At 35.1% G+C, this 23118-nt stretch overlaps 4 protein-coding genes across 13 annotated transcripts; 3 read left to right on the forward strand and 1 right to left on the reverse strand.

Annotated features, from left to right (window-relative positions):
- The first annotated feature begins 1011 nt into the window (after positions 1-1011).
- Positions 1012-3977, forward strand: Tum (Rac GTPase activating protein tumbleweed). Its single transcript, XM_078197004.1, has 11 exons — positions 1012-1099; positions 1192-1391; positions 1503-1705; positions 1770-1924; positions 1985-2396; positions 2467-2636; positions 2737-2863; positions 2942-3174; positions 3237-3534; positions 3596-3771; positions 3846-3977. Exons 2-11 carry the CDS (start codon positions 1307-1309, stop codon positions 3907-3909), a joined length of 1923 nt encoding a protein of 640 aa, XP_078053130.1. The 5' UTR covers positions 1012-1099; positions 1192-1306; the 3' UTR covers positions 3910-3977.
- On the reverse strand, positions 3914-16030 carry Iml1 (GATOR complex protein Iml1). 9 transcript variants are annotated; one of them, XM_078196997.1, is made up of 25 exons: positions 15159-16030; positions 14638-15013; positions 14442-14567; positions 13893-14376; positions 13629-13825; positions 13277-13563; positions 12972-13204; positions 12682-12897; positions 12441-12587; positions 12219-12365; positions 11625-11633; positions 10320-10537; positions 10040-10242; positions 9789-9963; positions 9526-9726; positions 8674-8769; positions 8120-8193; positions 6626-6733; positions 6347-6554; positions 6172-6280; positions 5867-6100; positions 5634-5794; positions 5396-5564; positions 5011-5327; positions 3914-4953 (listed from the first exon to the last, which is right to left on the reverse strand). In XM_078196997.1, exons 2-25 carry the CDS (start codon positions 14977-14979, stop codon positions 4756-4758), a joined length of 4659 nt encoding a protein of 1552 aa, XP_078053123.1. In that variant the 5' UTR covers positions 14980-15013; positions 15159-16030; the 3' UTR covers positions 3914-4755. The 9 variants fall into 9 exon arrangements, with proteins under 9 accessions (XP_078053123.1, XP_078053124.1, XP_078053121.1 ...); XM_078196998.1 differs by having other exon boundaries at positions 5867-6094; positions 12682-12900; XM_078196995.1 differs by having other exon boundaries at positions 12682-12900.
- Positions 16031-17786: 1756 nt separating this feature from the next.
- Positions 17787-20299, forward strand: LOC144467910 (uncharacterized). Of its 2 annotated transcripts, XM_078176902.1 has the most exons (5): positions 17787-18017; positions 18758-18941; positions 19024-19386; positions 19478-19781; positions 19873-20299. In XM_078176902.1, the coding sequence occupies exons 2-5, from the start codon at positions 18807-18809 to the stop codon at positions 20130-20132; spliced, it is 1062 nt and encodes a 353-aa protein (XP_078033028.1). In that variant the 5' UTR covers positions 17787-18017; positions 18758-18806; the 3' UTR covers positions 20133-20299. The 2 variants fall into 2 exon arrangements, with proteins under 2 accessions (XP_078033028.1, XP_078033027.1); XM_078176901.1 differs by lacking the exon at positions 17787-18017 and having other exon boundaries at positions 18042-18941.
- An 866-nt stretch (positions 20300-21165) lies between these two features.
- Positions 21166-23117, forward strand: LOC144467634 (uncharacterized). Its single transcript, XM_078176525.1, has 4 exons — positions 21166-21734; positions 21919-22337; positions 22396-22536; positions 22760-23117. The coding sequence occupies exons 1-4, from the start codon at positions 21166-21168 to the stop codon at positions 22915-22917; spliced, it is 1287 nt and encodes a 428-aa protein (XP_078032651.1). The 3' UTR covers positions 22918-23117.
- Position 23118: the final 1 nt, after the last annotated feature.

The raw sequence follows: 23118 nt of genomic DNA on the forward strand, positions 1-23118 counted from the left end.
AATTCGAAGTATAGTTCGCTCAGACGCTAAGAAACGTGTTAGATACCTGTTCAACGGGAACAGGTGAGACGATACGATTTTAATGAAATTTAATTCATGCTTAACTAGAAGTAATTGCCCATTAATATACACTGTCGTGTGTTGGACCACCGTGAGAATGTACGATGAGTTATCAGCACAATTCCCATGGATGCCTCGACACCTGGCAGAATGCAGTTGCGGCGGCAAAAGTCTCGTCCCTAAAAAAGACCGGGATCCGGTCGTGGAATATGCTCGCATGCACGTTCCGATAGACAATAATTGTCTGTTAATAACGTCCGGTGGGGAGCTGACGCACATGGCAAATAGTTTAACTCGTCGTGACAGATGTTATTAGAGGCGCTTCTGTCTGAAGGGAATTATCACGCCTTGCATACAATTATTGTTCGGAGACAATGCAATTCGATACTGATAACTGAAATGTAATGCGAAGTGTTCGTGTTATGGATACAATAATTATTTTGCGAAACGAGCTAATTTTAGTTTAACGCGCTTTGGTTTAAATGTACTCTTTGGTTATAAACTACTCTATATTTATAGTTAAAAACACAAACAAGAATAATAGGAAAAATATATTTTTCAAAAACTTATAATACAGAAGAAATTCGAATTATGTAATGGTAATTTAAAATTGTTTGAAACACAATACACACGCAAATTGCAACTGGAAATTGCACTCAATTACATGAAAAAGGAGATAATGTAAATGATAATAAAAATAATAAATAAATTCGTAAATTATTTATTAATTCTTAAAATAAATTCTTTGCTTTTTGCGAAGTTGCATTTAGCGCTATTTTTCCTAGCGAGAAAAATCGAAAACTGTAGACCAATTTTATGTGGCTCTCCTCGTTACCGAGATGAGGTATAGGAGTACACCAAGGATCACCATGATGTCGGAGACATCTCACGGATTAATAATAAACTTGATAACGATATGTGTGCTGCTCTGCAATTGGTCGAATTCAAACTGGTGAAGAAAGCAGTTGTTCCGTGCTATCGTTCTGTGTTCAACGTACGTTTCAAACGGTTTTATGGCGCGTTACTTGGGTCGATTACGGTAAGTTTTACATGAAAATTTGTAATGAATATGGATCCTATAAATTTGATTGATTCCAAGAAGACATTCCAATGAATTGATGATTGTAACAGAATAATCGGCGCAAAGGTGAATTCATCGACGGAAGATTGCTGCAGACTTGTTGCGTGATCTTCATACATGACAGAAAGTATTATTATGTTTAAATAACGTTACACCGATTCCAAAATGACCTCATCATTGTCATTGCTGGCGAGTCACGATGAAGTGGTTCGTTGTACGAACGTCCTCATCAATGGGGCCTGTGAAGAAGGTTTGGATTCACTATATTTACCCCCCTGTATTTGCCAAAGTCCATTAGCATCTCTTATGTTAGTGGTACAGTGTAGATATTAAGCTAACACACATTATGTACAACTTTTAGAATTTTTGCAATTTGCAATCAATCAAGAAGAAATGCGACAAAAATGGCTGGCATCCATTCAAGAATGCCAGCGTCTTCATTCAGCTTTAGAGAAAGCTCACCAAGAAGCAGCAGACTTAGATCGTAAATTAAGTCATGCTAGGAGACTTCTAGATGAAGAGAAACGAAAGAGAAGAACTGTGGAGGAGCAAAGGAATTCATTGGTGCGTATGATAATTCACGAATCTTGTGATTGTTAGCATTATTTCATTATCATTATATCTATAGGAAAGACAAATTAGTATGGCTAGAGATCTGTTATTCAACGATGGTGGAAGAAATTTGAATGATGAAACTAGGGAGAAGTTACAGTTCTTAAATAACACTACACTGAATGGACGTCATAGTAACATACATATCAAAGATTTACAGCACAATGATAAGTAAGTTTTCACTTGTGATTTGACTCATTTGCTTTAGATACTGAACAACCAGTATTTCAGATTAAATACTATAGCGGAGCTGGACTCCACTGGTTCCATATTAAGCGACTTAAGTTGTTTTTCGAAGTCAGAAGATGACTTAGATGCCAGTGTAATCATTCAACAAAATCAAAAGAAACGTGAATGGAAAGAACACAGACCTAGTGGTGAATATGCTGCAAAGAAACGCCGCAGTAACATACAAAAGACTGCAGAATTGAATACATCTGATAGGATAGTAGCTACAACAACTGTAGTTGTGCCTAAGGAAGGTGCTATCACTGCATCTTCTGTAATTGAAGCTATACCAGCAAATGAAAATGTAGATCCAGATGGATCACTACACAGTTCAGCCAAAAAGCGCAAGAGTGGTGATAGAAGTAAATCAAAATTAACACCTGTTAACACAAATAATGAACAGATAAATGCCACAGTGAGTAACAATTCTGTAGACAAAGGTAAACTTTCTTATGTACTTCTTATTTCAAAATATTCTATTACAGCCCTCTGCACCAAAAGCTGATATCCTTACGTCAGGATCAGATTCTGAGGGTATTTTTAAACCTAGTCCTAATATAGGAGGATATACTTTAAATACAAAATCTGCTAGGGGTCATAGTTTTATAGCTAAAACAGTTATTAAGCCGGAAGTTTGCACATCCTGTGATAAAAGGTATGTATTAAGCCAGATCTTTACTTCGTGTCCGTACCTTATTGTTACCTAAAGTGTCCAGAGAACATGATGACAAAATTAACAAAAAACAAAATTTCAGAATTAGATTTGGTAAAGTAGCTTTAAAGTGCAGAGACTGTAGAGCTACAGCTCACACAGAATGTAAAGATATGGTACCATTACCATGCGTACCTACTGGAAATACACCTACTTTACGAGGCACTTCGGTGAGTTTTTTGTTGACAAAAAATTAATTCCATATTCAATAACATAAACAATACTGTGAGTATTACTGTGTTTATTAGGGAACCATAGCAGATTACACACCTATGATTCCACCAATGGTACCATCATTGGTTGTACATTGCATTAACGAAGTGGAATTAAGAGGAATGAGCGAACAAGGGTTGTATAGAGTAAATGGTGGTTCAACAGAAGTAAAATGTCTGAAAGAAAAGTTCCTCAAGGGTAGAGGTGCTCCCAACCTTACTGAAGTTGATATAGCCACCATATGTTCTACCCTTAAAGATTTTCTCAGGTATGCAAATCTGAAACTAATAAATATAAGGCAAAGCATTTATCGTTGTTTTCTATCGCCAGGTCTTTACGGGAACCATTAATTACTGTAGGATTATGGGCGGACTTCGTTCGCGCCACTACTATTAATGATAAACAGGATGCTGACGCTGCTTTATATCAGGCAATTTCAGAATTACCTCAACCTAACAGAGATACTCTCGCTTTCCTAATATTACATCTACAAAGAGTATCAAGCAGCCCTGAATGCAAAATGCCTATAAGTAATTTGGCCAAAGTTTTTGGGCCTACACTGGTGGGTTATAGTTGCCAAAACCCAACGCCTACTTCCTTGCTCACAGAGACCAGAAATCAAGTTGCGGTAAGTTTCCCAAGATAAAATGCTTTAAATAGAAATTAACAAATGCCAAATATATTTACAGATAGTTGAAAATCTGTTGAAAATCCCATCAGATTATTGGGCAAATTTCGTCAACCCTGAAAATTTAAGTAATATTGTTACTCATAAAACTGCTGAACTAAGACACACACCATCTACAGAATCTTTACTCAAACGCAGTACCTCTCGCGGCTTCTTTAACACTCCTCTTGCTTCTGGGTACGTGTTATTTTTTACTGCCTTCAAATAATTACTTAATGCATATATTACCCCTTATTTTGTGTCTGTTACAGTCGGTCTTTTATAAGACGAAACAAAAAATACTTTGCAACACCTCCCTCCAAAGCAGGTTTTTAAAGAGTTGGTATGTACAATATATTTTATAAGCCGTGGTACAAACGTATGGATTAATTGTGGATTATTTAACTATAATTACACTTTAGTATTTACAAATGTAATCACTTAAATCACAATAATTGAGTCACAATAATTCTTTGTTTGTTCGAAAACCTGCAAATAACTTTACGTACTCTGGAACTAAAAATAAGTTTTGTCAGGTTTCTATTATTAGCGTGTTGAATTAAAAAAAATTGAACTCTTAGAGATATAATGCATTAAATATCATTTCTCAATGAACATATGTTACCGATGATGTCTCATTATTTTTAAAAAATTGAGACTAAAATATAGTTTTATCTGAATTTTGTACTACATGTTACATCCATAAAAATATGTAAATGTTATGATATTAATTTCGTTTGTTAACACTACTGACTCGTGTACAAATTTCTAACCGAGTAAGAAGACAAATTATTTTCTACAATATGACTTCACGTTTAAAATATAGATACATAGATGAGTAACAAAAATTATAAATTTATTATTACTAGTTTCGTAAAAACAACATTTGTCTTATGCAAACTAAACAAAGTAAACTCGTAAATGTATATTACAGTGTTTTTAAATTCCTTTACAACTGCTCCTTCAAATATTAGCGAATATTTTCCATTTGTACATACATTCTTTATCATAATAATAATAATAATAATAATAATTACATCGCATACGTATGGTACAATTAAAAAAATTCTTCAACAATATAAGATAAACACACGACCGATTATGACAAAAGTAGATTCCATTATAATAACAAAACTATAAGCCTGTAGAACAAGCTCTATTTAGTAGCTCATTCAAAAGGCTTTAAAATGTTCGTGTGCCTGATTTTTCTTTGATTTCCCAACAACATTCCCAGAAGTACTTCAGTCTGTTATCTCCATTCGAACAAAAATGTCTAAAGTCTTGAATAAGTTTCTTCTGAAATAATTCATCGCCAGCTAGTGTCGATGCTGACTTCCATTTTCGACTAACCATATGATTCCATGACCAAAGAAATCCAATCTACAAAAGGCAAATATTTATTCCGCCATTTCGTTGCAATATATACAATTGACTTACTCTTCTATCCATGCTGTAATCATTTTTATTTTTCCCGCTAACATGTCTTGTAATATAAGCCTCGTGAGGACTAGGTTGATCAGGATGAACCGGATATCCTTTTTGTCCTTTATTTCGTCTCACGACATTCGTAGACGCTCTGGGACGAAACCTCGTGTTTGTTGTAGATGGAATAAGTATAAATGCGTTGCCAGTCATATGCACATATTGATGATCATTTTCTGTACTTTCTATGAGGCACGGGATAAAGCCAAATCTCTGTACAATTGCTTCTTGGAACAGAAATAGTCGTTGCGCGTAGGTCTCTTCTCGAAATTCTAGAATTAATATCTCAATCTAGAATTTCGCAACGTCGTGTGAAATTTGCAAAAATATCACAACAAACCTTCAAAAAGTGGTTGTTTATTTGTTACGAGACAGTCTGTATTGAGTAGTATAAATATAGGCCCTCTTAGAGGATCGCTTTTCAAAGTGAATGGTAGAGCTAGTAGATCACTGGGAATAGGGACCATTTGAATCCCGCATGTTTGAGCCTTCCGTTGCCACACGAAAATCTTTTCAACAGAAAATTTGTTATTAATGTTTCATAAAATTTCATACAATATGGTTAATTATATGCTTACAAGATCAGCGACCATACTGCCGGATGAAGCTACCCATTGTACCACGAGTTCATAAGAATGATCCACTTTATATATGGACTGGTATCTCAAATGTCCCCATTCAATTCTGTCACTTTTATTATTTATATCGATATCTAAATGAGTGTGTTTGTACGGTGGAGCTACAAGACAAGACATAGTATACAAAAATTATAAAATGTAATAATAAAGTATAATGTACCGCCCGAACTGACCTCTCCATTCTGTATCCTGCACACAATCTATCAAGTCTAAATCGTCTTTGAGGAACGGCGGTACATTTGACTCGTCAACTGTATCACAGCTAGGTATATTTATCGGTGAAGATATCGTTGGAAAAGATGCTGCAGAAGTGGGTTCACACCAGCTTTTCGGTGCTTTTATTTCCACTTCTACCCATTCGTTTTCAAAGCTTTGTAAGTCACCAGTAGGTGAAAAATTATCTGTTGCTTGAAAGTGAAAATGTTGCACATGATACTTGTACACTTTCATGTAATGTGTGAAATGTATTTCTTCTTACCTCTTTGATTTTCCTTATCTTGTACCACATGGTACAGATAAAATCCTAAAATGAACGGTTTAGAAAAATCACCAGAAGCATGGCAAATCAACTTATCTTGAATCATGCCCTGCATCAGAAGATAAAATTAGGATATGTTCGATCATTAGATAGGAATCGGAATATTCTTTCATACATTCATGATGTCAATAGCTCCTTCCACTGTTACTCCTCCTTCTATGTGATTATTCAACCATTGCACAGCGTCAGCGCTAACAAATGTTTGACTTGGTAGTGATGGATGTTGAGTAAGGAACCCTACACCAGATTGCAAATGTTTCATTGCTTCCAGAATTTCGTTCTTTGACGCAGTGTTTTTTATCTTCATCAATTCCATGTTTGTACTGTCAATAATGTGTATAAATTAATCTCGAGAGTATGCCAGCATCTTGACTGTTTTATCGTTTAATTTTACCTGTCTTCATTAGATTCAAAATGGTCTTGTTGCTGTTCAAGCGAAAGTGGTAATACAGCTTCACTAGCTGGTGAGATTCGACCTCTGTCCATTACTTTAGATCCCGACCTGATAACGACAGGGAAAATAAAGTTACAAAATAGCTTTATAAATTAATAGGTAAAAGAAGAATAGGAGATAGAGTGACTGAAAAATTAAGCCATATGAAAAGCCACAAAATTTTTTTGCTTATGCACATCATTTGTATTTATTCCAAACCATCATTATAACAAAATCTATAAACGACATGTATGCATATTATTAACATTTTGATTGTTACTTTAGTATTTCTTTGTAATAAAACATACAAATTACAAGGAATGTTATCTAAACATAATTACTGTTAAAAGAATAAGTATTACTTGTATTTTGATAAAAATACCTGTATATAGCACAGGTATTATAATTAATACATATCTAGTCATTCATAGTATTCATATATTCAGTTTTATAGTTGAAATTAAAAAAGTAAAACCAACCTGTTTGGCACGTGGCGAGGAGTGTCGAGGCACGTGCGGGCAGTCGCAGCGGTATTCACTACATGCCTCTCCTGTACAGAGAACCCCGTCACTCCCTCACTCACTACCAATATTTTCTACTTTACAGAGCATTCGTATCTTTCTCAATTTCTTGTATGTAAAACATTCATGGCAACAATATCTTTCCTTAAGTTTGAAACGAATTGTTACAAATACTCTGCATCTTATATTTACTAAATGATGTAAAGAAAGATAGAAGCAGCTGAAAGATACAGAATGGGTACTATGTACAAAGATTTTTCAAACATTTACAAGTACAGCTTTTCTCTGTCCCAATCACATCCTTTTCAAAAATAGAGTGCCTTAGAAGTACTATTATCACCATAATGTAAGCATGTAACATTCGTAAGCATATTCTAAGATATTCTGCTTAACACCAAATAACAAGTGTACAAAACCTGTATAGTAACAGAGTCTCTTACTTTCCCTCCATTGGTAAAACATGCAGATGTGCAAATTGAAAAAAGTTGTGTCTGTATGTATATGTTGAAAAATGTACACATATAATATTTTATATATAATAATGTTTCAATATTCAATTAAGTGTTGGCTTAACTAATGAACTGTATACAGCCATTATGAAATGAAGTTTTCTGATGACATTATATCATAAAACGTACTACATAGTATAGTTTTCAAGGGATATAAAAAACACTAAAGTTTTGGTGACTTGTAATAGTTAAATTGTGTGATTGTTTCGACGAAGATGAATTGATACCTATGTACCTATGAAAAAAGGAATCTTGTTTAACAACCAAATGCGTATAGCACAAAGCATAACAAGCAAAATTAAAAACCATCAAACATTAAAGAGTTGCAATGGTCCACCATCACAAAGTAGATATACTGCAGGCTATACCATTACATTTGCACAAAGCAACAAATGCTGAAATCGTTAATTGAAGCTGTTTCAAACCTTGGTCTTGGTTTCTCTGGTAGACGATTGCTTCCAAGTCGCTCCCTGAAGGGAGAGCTGCCAACTAGACTGGTCTGAAAAGCATGATGAAGAGTACGGGTAACTGTAAATGTATGAGAAAGCTCATGATCATGAAGATGTATATCTGGTTTGTTTAACTGTAATGATATAATTGTTAATATTATATTAAGAGAGGAGTATTAAATTATGAAAAAAAGAAATAAATTATACAACAATTTGCATTACATAAAAGCTTGCTAAATCATCTGCGTATTCAAGGCATATAACAGGCATGGTTGCATTCGTTGTATGATATGTTGTGTAAGCTGTTTAGGTGTATCATGTCTTCTTTAAAATGAGACGATTCAGTTTAATTGTAATTGAATATCCTTTGGAGATCATATTGAATGATGTATAACAAAGAGATAAAAGACATTGAGAGTTCGAAATTGTTTCTAATTGCCAAGAAGGCAGAGTATAGCTTGAAGCCTAAGTACAACGATGTCATTGACACCTGGTTCAGCATATTGAGGCTACAGGAGGCGAGGATATACCTGGTTAGTGAGGACTATCAGGCTCGTGCTGTGCCTGCGTCTGGTCAAATGAGAGGCAGGATCTCTTGGGGGAACACCACCTAGAGCCGAAGGGTTCTGAAACATATCATGCTAAATACCCCTCCCTATACTAACATTCCACTAGTCTGTTTGAGTTTACTGTTATGTGTATATATCTTGTGTAATCGTGTAATTTCGGCATCCCACTGGATATGATACTATTCCAAACAATGTTATACTAAATGAAAATAGTTAATATATAATGAAAATTCAGTTGCTTTGGGGGTGTTATCTCTAGTATTACTTAAATACCAACAAAGCTGGTCAAAATCAAAATCGTGCTTTTCTCATTTTATACTTATAGTAGCCAATGTGTTACTATTTGTTATGTGTCCTGCTGATCTAGTGCACCATATATGGACCACACTAAATATCAAAGTGACACTGTAACAATACTTTAGCACACGCACTGCAAGATAACAAGAATTCGAAGTTCTTGATAACAAATTAAATAGTACATACTAAATAACGAATACGGTACTCAAAAATAAAATGAAAGCATTGAAATAAATTGCATTAATTAGGCGTTGTACATCAGGCATGCGACATCCAATTTCAGAGTGCGATAATATAGCGTAGTATAATAATATATAGAAATCGTTGAACTAAATTATTTGATCATTTAAATAGGAAGTAATATTAAGGTGTCTTTTATCGAACGCTAAAAAAGGATTATCCGTTTTAAATCTCGATTACCTACATAAAAACCCAATAATTTGTAATAGTTTAACAGTTCCAATAAATGGAACAGTCAGATTATATTATGAAATAATTATTCGAAGGAAAAATTACCCAGTTTTTGTTGGGATTTTGACGACGTATTTTGTTCGGCCACAGTTCAATGAATCGCAGAAACCCATCCATTAGAGAAACTTGATCTGTGGTATTGAGAGGTGTGTATATATCACATCTCGAGGATCCTTCCAAAAATTTTTTGGTCACTGTATTATGTAATGGCAGTAGAAATACACGAAATCTCCAATATTTAAGAGCCTGTTAATTTTTTAATGCAATATAGAAGTTTCATATCTTTTAATGTAATTAATAATACATACCTCCACTAAGGCAAAATCTGTATGGCCCCTTGTACAAATATAATGATCCAAATAATTCCAATTATAATTTTCCAGTTTTTCTGTTGTAAAAGACACCCATGATACTTCATATGTATCGTGATGGGGTGCATGAAATCGATAACGATAATGAATATTAAATGGTGGGTAGGGGTGCCTACAGAGACAAAGATATAAATATTTTTCGTTGATTTCATATTAATCAGGCTTCGACATTATATTAGAGTATTTACCTTGGTCGATATCTCGTTACAGTTATACTATTATCAAATAAAGATATTTTATGGAAAATCCTACCAATACTTAATAAGTATTCTTCCTTGGGCTCTGATTCAGTTTGTCGACCGCGTATTACGGTACTTATTGCTGGAACTGCACTACCAGGTGTATTGCTCTGATTTTTATTAGTTGTTGGTAAGATAATCAATTGGAAACCCTTTAGATAAAACATTTGTCCATTTTGGTAAATACAATTTACATTTGAAGACCCGATAAAGTTATTCCAACCAATACCTGCGCTAATCGTTGTGACACAAGTTCTTTAAATACTTCTGCAGTTGTTAAAGGTTTTTTATATATCGCCCGTTGCTGTGCAAAATCAGTATTAACATCATCTGGCAGGAGATTATAATCTGAGACAACATAATCATTTTGTAAACTCCTTTTATCTGGGAAATAATCTGTGGTAATAGGTAAACAAGCTGGAATTGTCAATGATTTCCAATCAACACCTAAAATATAAAATAAAATACAAATAAATTTATTCGTTTTAAGTTAGTAAATATAGTGGACAATTTGTTTAAAATATTATAAGTGTCCGTTTATAATATTTAATAGGAACATACGTGTGTGTCAAAGTAATTTTATTAGTGCAATATTAAAAGTGCTACTAATATTACTAATTACTGAAACATGCAATGCAAAATATATTAATTGTAATATAATCCGATAGATCTTCAACATAATGAACAACACAGGTTCATACTATGAAGCATAAAAAAACTATCTGGAACTTATAAAATATGGTACTGAATTAAGTATGTACAGATTTATACATAGTTGGTGCAACCAAATTACAATCTACAGAGAAAGGAGCATGTGCTAAGCTAATACAGAAGTAAATTACTATCTATTATTAGTTTTAAATGCTACAAGATAATACATACCACAGATATCTATTATACATAACAAAGAAATGTAGGAATTAAAGCTGTATGATAAAGTGAAAGGAGTATAAAGCAGATGAAAGAATGTTTGAAGTATGCAAGATCTAGAATAGAAATGACTTTGTGAGAAACAAATGGAAGTTTCAAACAGTGTGAAGGTACAAAATAAACAGAAGTGGAGAGTAACAAAAATCTTTTGAGTAGGTGTACACATAATAATAATGATAATATTAAGTATATAGAGTAAATCGCTAAAAACAAAATACCTAAATATTCCTAAAGTGTTTGATAGTACACTTAAGGTCATTTAAAGGTCACCTACATCAATCTTAAATAGTCATACCATGAACACTGTGTAATGAAAACATACATTAATGATCTTCAAGTGACCTTGAAAATAAAAAAGATGCTTGTTTATATTATTATATTTTGAGAGTTTTGTTTCTTATAATTCACTCTATACGTTATAATTGTCTACAGACTACATAAAAATTTTTTTGAAATCAGAACTTTTGTGTTTGTTGGAGGATACACATGCACAGAAGACTATAAGAACTTGAGCAATAAAGAACAAAACACCTATAATTTCAAGGCCCTAAAAGTAAATGTGTACCATAACCGAATCAACCCCCAATAACGTATGGACGCTAACCTATGATTGCTGTATAATGTGACATCATAGTTGTACATCACACACGCGTCAATGCGTCCAGCGTTGCATCCCAATAAGACGTACCATAGCATGGAAATAAATTTAACAATATTATTTATATAAATGATCGGTGAAATTGAAAAATAAATATGATTACATCTAAGAATGAAAATACTTCTTATGCATGATGATTACATGATTGTGTACCAAACATTTATTTAATATCCAAGACAAAATAACTTCCTTTTAAAGTATACACCAACTATTTTCATTCTTTACAGTATTATAGTTCATCACAATACATTAGTCAATCTTTTTGAAGTATTAATCGTGAGTAGGGAACTTAATTTAAGATTTGATATTCTACATATGCTAATACAATAATTTCTCTTCCAAAATACAATTAATATTATGCATTGTAAAAATTCAAGGATTAAAAATTGTTTCAAAATTCTTTCCTCAAACTGTAAACTCATTTCATGATAACATGTGAATAGTAAAATGGCAAGTATTGTTATTTTTTATGAATTATTATAATATTGGTCGCTAATCTATCCGCCCTATAAAATTCTAATTAAGTAAACATTTGCAAACCTGTAGTTAGTGCTGGTGTCCACTCCTGTTCACCAGTGGCACCCCATAACAATGTTAACGCTTTATTTCCTGTGGAATATACTGGGTTTCCCACTTTATCACTGCTTGATAAAGACAGATTCAGTTTTTGTGGTTTAATTTTAGCATCTATAAAATTCGTATGAAATTATAATTCATGAATTTACGATGTATGTATAATTCAATTCAAAATAAAATACTAACGATCATGGAATTGATTTGCATTGGAGATCTCAGGATGCTCCATGGGTGATCCACTTACAGTAGAGAATACATCGCATTGTGACTGTGAACACATTTGTGCTGGCACGGCTTGGTAATGGTGTTGTTGTATTAGCACGCCTGTTGGACCTATCATAGTAATTTGATTTATTTAAATAGCTATATACTTTCTCTTTCTCTTAGTTTAGATTTAATTAAATAATTGCATAGTTCTATTTTCGACCTTTGGGAAAAATGTGTGTCCATCTCCGTCTGTTACTAGTAAGCTTTATTGTTACATGGGAGGGATCAAATGGATTAATAAGTGCCCTGCTAGGCCTAATGATATTTGTTGGTTGAGATATAGTATTTGTTGGACTTCCCGCGCTACCAACAACTGGCCTAAAGGGCGGCGATATTTCCGAATCTGTCAAATCGCTCTTAATCGATGTTCTTGATTCTACTTCACATAAAAGTCAGTAAATATTTATTATTGCATATATTGCATATGTCTGAATATTTCAGATTACATACCATTTATTTCTCCATTTGATTCACTACAAGCGATATCGTCGGTTCTATGGGGTATTGAGATCGCTGCACTTCTTGTTGCAACTATTGGAGTAGAATGCAATTCAGGTGGTGGATGATGAATATCAGGATCAGACATTTTCCTTTTTAAAAGTTTCAATATGTGTGCATTATTATGCGTTTCCATACTAGCAACACTTGTCTTTTTGGTTCTAGTCGTAACTCGTTGTAAACTACTTACATAAAGTGCTAAATTTCAGTACCAAACTTTGATAATATTAACATACATATATGTACTTATGTTATACCTGGAAGTGTGAACAGAGGGCAATTGAAAAACTTGTGCATCATATGCATCATAGTCGAATAAACTATTGTGTAAACAGTCTCTTGGATCTTCTTGCAAAAGCTTATTTTTACACTGCAATTTACCGTTTTCTACCACTGATTGTTTTGATACCCTTTGAGGAAGTTTTATACGAGGTATGAACGTCGAGTAAGGTATTTTTTTGTTTGTTGAGTAGAAGCTGAGATTAATCCAGTGTGGCATACTATAGTCATCTGGTGCATTTACAGATGTATCCTTATTGTGAAACTAAAATTATATAATATAATATTATTTCGAATCCGTTAATGATGCTTTTAATATATTGAAAGTACCTTCAATAAAGGAACTGCATGTAATGGTTGTTCGCCAACGCATACTAAGTCGCTACCGACTCCGTTATCGATAATTCTTTGTTTTGTTACGTTTGTCAACTCTCTATCAACTTCAAAAACACCTACACCTGGTGTGATTACTACCGATAACTGGCCAGTTCTATCAAAACTACGATCTAAGTAATGCTTTTCAAACACTGTAAGAGGATCATATTATACATAATATATCGAACCTCGATAATGTAGTAATTATTTGATTATTACCATTTAATGACATATTTAAAACTTCTAAAAAATTCCCTTGTGCTGCTGTTGAATTTACTGCTTTTGGTATAATATCACCTGGCTTTTGATGATACTCTAATACAATTTTTTGATAATCCGTGAACAATTTTCGCAATTGCACTAATACATTGCCCCAATCTTCAAATCGTTCATTTTGTACTACCACCCTATAGAAATCTTCATAAAATCGTCCTCTATAGTCATGTTGCAAACATTCGCGCATATGATTTGGAAATTCCTCCAAACTAGTAGCATTATAAAATGTTCTTGAAAATAAAACTATTGTTACTTCATGATTGCTACCATGTTTGCTACCATTTTTTCTCCACTTTTGGAATAAGTCAGCTAAGAAACCATTAACTGCTTTTTCAAAGTAGAGATCACCGTGTATGTCAAAGTCCCACATTTCTGAACTCATTTGAATAAATAGATATACCATGCTTGTTGAAGAACGAAATACAACCTGAAAACAAAGTTTCTAAAATTGACTATTTCATGCATACTTTACTTTTATGTTAAGATAAAAACCTTAGTGTCATTATTTATAACACCACAGGCTACACGATCTCCTTGTGACCACATCTCATACACCTGATACCTTATAGTACCTCCACAAAATTCAATTTTCTTGTTCAGATACACACAAGTATTAATCTGATGAAAATTTGTATGAATTAATAACAAATTCGCATCTGTATCTAAAGGTAAGTAAAATATAATCTACCAAGCTATTTTTTAGTCGCCACATTTCACTGCGTCCCAAATATTGGTCTTTAAATGTAAGTTCAACAGAATCCAATGCTACATCATCTGGATTTACAACATTTATGTATACATCTCCGAATGTTCTTAATTGAAACATTGTTGCTATATTATTCTCCACACTAATCGCCTCTCGTCCTTCCTTAAAACATGTAACTTGCAATAGCAGACGACTGAATTCAACTTCTGGTTGATAAATTTCAACAACATCTCCAATTTTTATATCCGGATGATCTTTTGGATTAATTATAAGATCTTCTTCACTAAAGGTTTTCTGATGCACTATCAACTTATAAAGCTTCATTTTTATCCCATTACTCTGTTGATAGTAAGTTTAACTGTAATACATCATAAAAATAAATAATAGATATTTAAAAATAAATCAATAAATGGAAATTAATTATTCTCAAAACAATAAATTGAAAAATTGCATGTATAGAATACTTTATGCGCATTCAAATAAAATAAAATTAATCAACTTACTATCAATATTGAGCCAATATAAAATATTTTTCCAAATTGTCCAATATATTGTTTTCCATGTAATACATTCGTGTATATTATCAACAATACATCGATAAAAGATGGCAATATGTTCTTATCATTATAGAATAAACAAATCTGTGTTGTTTTAATTGATGTCAACTTTTAACAACTTTCCCACATCCAATTTAATTTTGTATTGCATTTTACTGCGAAGAAATGATGTATATTGTTGTTTATTTATACTTTAAGGCATATAAAATATTAACACTGTACACAGGGGTGAAAAATTAGTGTCAAACTCAATATTGAAATTCACAGTATAATTTATTATGTAGAATTTTAGTGACACGTATCTATTTTTTTAGAAGAATGTAACTAGTCACCACGCTTCTTTTACGTCTTATGTGATCGATATAATTTACTTGATAAACGTATGCAGTTGATTAGTTACATACATATGAAGATGTGATCATACTAAATATGTATTGCGAACAGAATCTTGAAAGATCCTTAGCTTTTTAAAAAGAGCACAAACTTGATAAAAGAAGAAAAAACGTTGAATCGAAAATTATATGTAATCAAATCTTAGATCATACCAATTGTCCGAAAGAAGAAAATTTTACGTTATCACAAACTGGTATTTCACATTCGATTAACACAGAATCAACGGATTATGAATATCGAAGTTTATGTATTATGATTACGTAAAGTCGTATTGTTCACTATGCTTCTATCATAGTAGACAATTTACATTATGTTTTAACTTCGTTTTATTACATCATGTCCATAGTGCACTTTAGGAAGTGCATTTATTTGCATGCAAATGTTTCAGAGCTTAGGGAAGTAATAACTTATTGATATAAAATTGTGTACTTGTACAATCTAACGGTAGACAACATGTACTAATCGACTACCAGTTTGAACGTTTCGACGTAGATGGCGCAATCATTTATTTTTTTGCACTTACAGTAATGGGTCCTGCACAACACCAGATCGCAGCTCAATCCACTAGCGAGAGTCAATGTAGAAATTCATTAATAAATATAAAAACTTGATAATGGGTTGCTTTGGGTACTGTATTCGATTTTGCCTGACTGGAATTATATGTGGGAAATTTGCTCTTACGCTGGTAACGCGGTGTACCAGTCTTTTCTAAAGGCTTGAAGCAACTCTTTGAAGTTGCGGCAAATTACAGACCGCCATTTTCGCGCCTCTTATAGTTTTGCGCCAAATCGTAAGATTAGCATCGCGGGCTTCTAGCTTCTTAGAATTCACAAATGTTTAGTTTATTAAATAGATTTGTCATTGTTTAGGCATATAAAAATGTATGCCAGGAATTTAACTTGAACCGAACGGTCATGAATTATATACAGAAAAAGGTGTGTGTCTGATCACTTTTTAGCCCAAGCGACTTTCTATTTTCCGCCACCAGGAGCGCCACTATCGCTCACGGAAACTGCGCCATCGCTCCTGTTAGATCGAACGCAACTCGACAGCCAGTGGTCAATTATTTGGTTTTTAAAGTGATTAATTCAGATGTTGCAACTTGGCGCTAACTAAATATCAAAGATAATGTGATTAGAAGCGTGATGGCTCAATCTTTGACGAAACTCCGATACTGTCATAGGATATAGATAAGTTTAAAGTATCGCTTCGTTACCATTAGGCAGAATTCATATACTGCGTTCTTTCGCGCTGAGACATTTAGAAATTGCAACGTATAATTAATATTTCATATTCGATTTTGCCTGATTGGAATTAGATGTGGGAAATCTTCTTTGCTGGTAACACGGTGTACCAGTTTTTTCTAAAGGTTTGAAGGAGCCCTCTGAAGTTGCGGTAAATCAGAGGTTGCCATTTTCGCGCCTCTCGTAGTTTCCGCGTCGAATCGTAGGAGTAGGATTAATGTAAATTATTTAATATAGAATAAAACATTCGCGACTTCCATTAGTTTCGAAATTGTTTCTTTAGAATATAGCGTTGCGAAAGAAATAATCGCCATTTTATTTTATTTGTTCTGTACAGTAACTTTAAAGATAGAGTCCACTTGCCTTTAGAAAATAATCATTTGTCTTTTTGTTCTTTGTATTAGCGTTGCGTAGACATTGTCGCGTTGCAGTAGATTGCATTTCGACTTTCCAGGAGCCCATGCTGCGATTGCAACAAGGGGCAAGTCTCGTTGGCGATTACGCGTTGCTTTAATTATTTGAACAAAAATTGAAGTTAGCGGTGTAGACAGCCGCGAAATGTCTTGAAATTTTTGAGTAGCATATCCTGGAATACAACGCTGCGAATTAATCGCGTTTCGATTTGTCAATTTTAGATTTATCAAAGTCAATAGACTCTTCTTGCTTTCATAAATTAAAGTAATCTTTTGCATTTCTGTTCGTTGTATTAGCGTTGCGATCAAACAATTCAAACAAACTCTGCAAATATGTTTTCGAGAATCTTATGAGGTAACAGATTTTATTATTTAAGGCTTCTTTAAAAATTGAATCTCGTGCAACGTGCCTCTGATGACGCGCTAACCCAGTGCATGCGCGAAAGGAGTAAGACCGCAAGCGCGATAGAGTGAGACGAGCTGCATCTTTCCTTGGTGTGACTTGCATCACACGTACTTGTGCTGATTTCATTCTCTCTTGCTTAGCCGCTCGTTTCTCTCTTTTTCTTTAACTATGAGGGCAGCACGTTTCTATGTTGAGCCTCGCTAACGGTTCGAACTGCGGCCTGGAGATGTGCAGGAGTAGGACCCATTACTGCAATTTCTATATTTCATTCGTTTTGTAGGATGAGAACAAGATGACAATGACCTCCTCCTACTACGTATGTGTGTGAATATAAAGCTACAAGGAAAAGGTAGGAACGTAGTGAATATTCACTGTATTATTAAATATTTAAGTTTTTATTAATTGTGAAGAATTTAAATGTTCACTGTTTTAATCCATCATAATTCAGATAGTGCGAGTATATAGCAATGTAATAAAACAACAGGGAATTCTTTGAAAGTACGAGAAACATGACTATATTATTGCAAAAGGCAATGATTATTACTCATTTAATATTATGTCTATTAGGTAGTGTAATACTTGTAAAAATACATTACATTCTATTTTAAATTTTATAATGAACATTTTAAAATTGGGTCATATTAGATATTACTATTACACAATATGGACACAGTTACGTAATTTATTCTATACATACGCTACGTGCATTTTGAAAGTTATGTATGTAGTACATATTGCGGTTTGGAAATGCAGTCGTATAGTAATGCGAATGCAGCTATGCAGTTTTTGTTGCGCAAATGCAGGGTTACCATTTGGCAAGGAACTTCCTAGAAATGCGGCGTCTGCTAGAGCACTGACAGTGCGTTGTTATCATAAAGAGTGTATTTTAATCTAATCAGTACCACGTCAGTGCTCAAAACTTAAGTATTATATCTGTAATATGAAATTGATAACCAATTTATAAATTATGTTTGTCTTCGATGTTTCGCTGTCAGCAATTTCTTCTAACTATAGCGTTAAGTTATTATGATTAGTCATATCACGGAAGGTATCTAACCTATGTACGATGTTTCTAACGTAATGTATCAGTGTGATTGTCACCTAAAACCTGCAAAACCATCTGATTAAATGATGAGAGATGCGTACCAGAGGCCTGCTATTGTTCCTTATCTGCATAGCAGGGAGCAGTATTATATTCATTGCTTTCAGCAGTCAACGACCCTCCATTCAGACTCTGGTTACAGAGACTCACAAGCAACTACGCAACTTCCAAGTAAGTAACAAGTGTTTGAAACACTATTGATCTATTTTATTAACTCATATAATAACGATTATGTTCATGCCTTATTTTTCAGGAAAATTTAAAAGATGTTGAGGAGAAACGCTTGGTAACAGATTCTAAGTATCTTGCGATGCTTGGTTTAGATGGGCAAACAAGCACAACACCATATAGTCTTAAATCACAAAATGTGACTGTTATTTCTCTCATAAGGCCAGGAAACGAGCAACATATTTACGGCTTTGTTAGAAATGTCAGTCACTTTTTGCCAAATAATAGTATCGTCATTTATAGTGTTGGATTAAATGATGATGCTTTGCAAAACATTAGAGCAACTTGTAATTCCACAAAGTGTAACGTGACTCAATTTGACACGAGCCCGTTTCCTACACATGTTGAAGACGATAGACTGCATGTTTATAGACCTCTAGTTATTCAGGTAACGAATGAGCCTTGTCCAGGTGTCTACAAGCACACAGTAATTAACACGGTCGATAAAAATAGTATAATACTCTTTTTATATATCGCAGACAGCTTTAAACACATTAGGAAACATATTATATATGGATTCGAATGTGCGTTTGAATTCGTCAGACATTTTAAAGTACCTTTCACCGAAATCTGGGATTTTGACTTGGCCTACGAGGCACGCCATTAGCTCCTTGACGCATCCAAAGATGTATGAATATTTTCACGTTTCTGCTGAAAGTTTTTTCTTTCTCCCTTTAATAAGAGCATCACACTTAGTTATTAGGAATGTTAAAGAGATTAGAGAGAAAGTAATGTTGCCATGGGTTCAATGCGCCCTAACAAGAGATTGCATTTGTCCCATTGGTAGGTATGCTAGAAATAAATTCATCCGATTAACGCAATCTCGTATAGACACATGCTTGTAAAAATAATTCATATGTGTGTGTTGTTGTAGGTGCTCAGTCGGCAGGTTGTCGATTTAATAAAAAACCACAATACCGATATTCCGGTTGTCATGCATACGATACTTCTGCACTGAATATCGTACTCGGAATGCACTTTAATTTCGACGACACGTACTATGTCCATCAAGAGCGCGAAACGTACTTTAATAAGGTCCTACCAGAGGAAATCACAGAAGAATATCTGATGACCGCCAGACAGAATAATGCAACCGAATCGAACTTAAGAAACTTCATATCAACTGAACGCTAATTCCTGTACGATCTCGATTCATTTTGGGTCGAGTTTCAAGTGATACGTCGAACAAGCACAATTTAAAATAAGGATACATAATAAGTTTAAAGAAAAAAAAACAAATAAAGACTTTAGCTTAAATAAACAATTAGTATTAGTATTTACTACCTGCAAGAAATAAAAATTAATTATTTTTCTGAATCGATGTTTCGTGGATTCGAATGCGTTTCTGGTATTTTAGTACCGCTCTTAAGTATTTCGCCAACGTAATTTTTTACCTCAGCATAATTATAATTTTATACAAATTTGCTGTGTGAAATGACTTAATTTTTCATTTACACGATATTTATTAATATTCCGGTCACATAATCCACAAGGATTATAATTTTTATCCTCACAGTTTCAATCGCCGTCTGAAATTTAATTGTGTCGAAAGTGATCCTAGTGCAGATTCTAAATTTTGGAATAAAGTACAAAATTTTGGTCTTCAATTAATTATGATTGCTACTATAACTTGTCATCGGATGACTCAAGAAAAAGGGACGTTCGAAGAATCATTTTTATACTTTTATTGCAAAACTCGCCGCGTTCGAAATTTCAATCGACACCGAGCGTGATCTATTTGCATTGCGAATATTATCCATAGCGAATCAACTAAACCACTGTCGAATCTTGGTTGTGTAGCGTCGCCAGAAGTCGCTTAACGGAGGGTGTTCCTTCCGGTTGATGGCGACACCCTCGTCATTATCAAAATCAGCTCGTGGAATCGTGCGGAAGATCTACGGCTTCGACAAATAAATCGGCAAATCGCAGCGAAATCAGTTCGTCGCCGTTTAAGAGGATTCGTCATTTTTTTGTGAGCCGAATAGTGCAACATCGCGCGAATGATGGACGGATGCGTATCCGCGAATTCTATCCGAACTCCTCGGAGCTAGTTCGAAGAACCGGATCGCAATCCAACGATATGTGACGTGCCCCGAACTCTGCACACTGTTGTCTGATTATAATTTACATCGTATAATAACCGAGTCAAGGTTAAGAATACTTGACGATGGTTGACAGCGACTCTGACAGATGGTACGATTGGAAACGAGATAGCTTTATCGAAACGCTCGATGGCAGGAACGTTAATGGGCAGAGGGACAACCCCCTTAACAATGGACTGATCCAATGCGCCGCGACTCCTTCGAGCTCTAGATCTGGCGCGGAAGTCCGATTTATTAATCCAGCGATTTACGCCGAGACCTTGAACAACGAAGATGAGGAACATGAGATAGAGATCCGCGTGAAGGTCAGCTCCAAAGATAACGGGGCCCTGACGGAAGGTAATTGCGGCGATTCTTCGGAAATGAGCGACATAATGTCCACGTTGTCCATCAAGAATGATTTAGCGACCTCATTCGAGGACCATGCCGGCGGTCAAGTTTCAGCCCAGGACACGTATCGTTGTTACTCGATAAATTCGCCGGGTGCGACTCTGGATAATGGTCCTTCGCGATCCAAGTCTGTGGTTTCCTGTAGACCCTCCAACAGAGTTGAGAGGAGGTGCAGAATCGTCGGTAGAGCGGACGGAAACGACGAGCTCTGTTCCGCCAGATTACTCGATTCGGAAGTGCAGAGGTATTCAATAATCTTAATTTACGATCTTTCTTATCTTTAGTGTACCCGTCAATTATGCGGATAATTTTTATCTTGAACCGTTGAATTTGTTTGATCGACAATTGTTCTTTCGATTATTATTACTACTTATCGGATTAGCTAAGATTGCATCTGGATATTACGCAACATTAACCCCTAAAACTAGGTTCACTCTGAATGGCCATCGAGTCGTGCAAGTCTCTACAGCCTCGTTGTCCAGCATCAGCATCTCTGAAGCCAGATCGGTGAAGGAAGATCTGCTGAGGAAGATTCCATACAGCGAGTGGATGCGAAGGAAGCAGCAGGCAGCGCGACAGAAGAAAGAGGAAAATGATGCGGCCGAGAGGAAAAGGCAGATGGAGGCGGAGAGGTTGGCTCGTGAGAAGGAGGAACGGGAAACTCGGGAGCGCGAGAATTTCCTCCGATGGAACGAAAGAAAGAGGAAAGAGGAGGAAAGGAAGAAGCAGATGGTGGCTAAGGAGTTGGACATGCAGAAGAAGCTGAAGGAGTTCGAGGACAAAAGCGTCGTGATGAAGACCCTTTGTCTTCGCCAATGGGAGCATAAGAAGAAGGAGGAGGAGAAAGGTATGGAAGATTCGACACCTTGATTTACGTAAAACGCTTGACTTCCGTGTTCGTGTAGCTCGTCAGAAGAGAGAGGCGATCAAACAGAAGCAGATCGACGAAGAGAAGAAGAAAAGACTAGAAGAGAGCACGAAGGCTTACGAAATCTGGCGAAAGAACGCGTGGAACAGGCCTAAGCCTGCTACACAGGGACTTCTGCGTTAGTTGACTGCGACCATACAGTAGTGTGAATAATTATGGACACAAAATAATTTTTACATTTTTACTGAAAGAGTTTAGTGTAAGATTATTAGTAAAATATTTTTGTTTACATATCAGTAGAAATGCAAAGGTTACTTTGAGTTTATAGTTATTTACAGCGCAGCACTGGCCTCCTTTCGTTGAACTTGAAGGCGGTGTTGAAACTGATTGAAAATTCTCAGCTCATCAAAAGGCGAAGCCATCGTATGTGAACCCGACGCCCTGGCAGGGAATCGTCGACGAGTCCGAGGAGGACGAGGCGGGCACGTCGAACGGCAGGGTGACGCACAACCAGCTGGCCAAGAATAGCAGTAAAAAGAGTAGCACGTATTACCAGTGATGTGGACGTCAACGAGAGATGAGAATCCGAGAACTCTGCGGCTCGAAGATCAGTCAGGGCAAGGTAGAATCTCGGAAAAGTATCTCGCGAACGAAACGGTGGCGAACGATTAAATGTTCCATTTCGGGTTCCAGACTCGTGGCTGTGTTAGGGGCCAGATCGATCCTTGCACGGGTCACGTCATTAGAACGATGACTTGTA

Source organism: Augochlora pura, chromosome 3 (genome assembly GCF_028453695.1).
Source record: "Augochlora pura isolate Apur16 chromosome 3, APUR_v2.2.1, whole genome shotgun sequence".
NCBI classification, from domain to species: Eukaryota; Metazoa; Arthropoda; class Insecta; order Hymenoptera; family Halictidae; genus Augochlora; species Augochlora pura.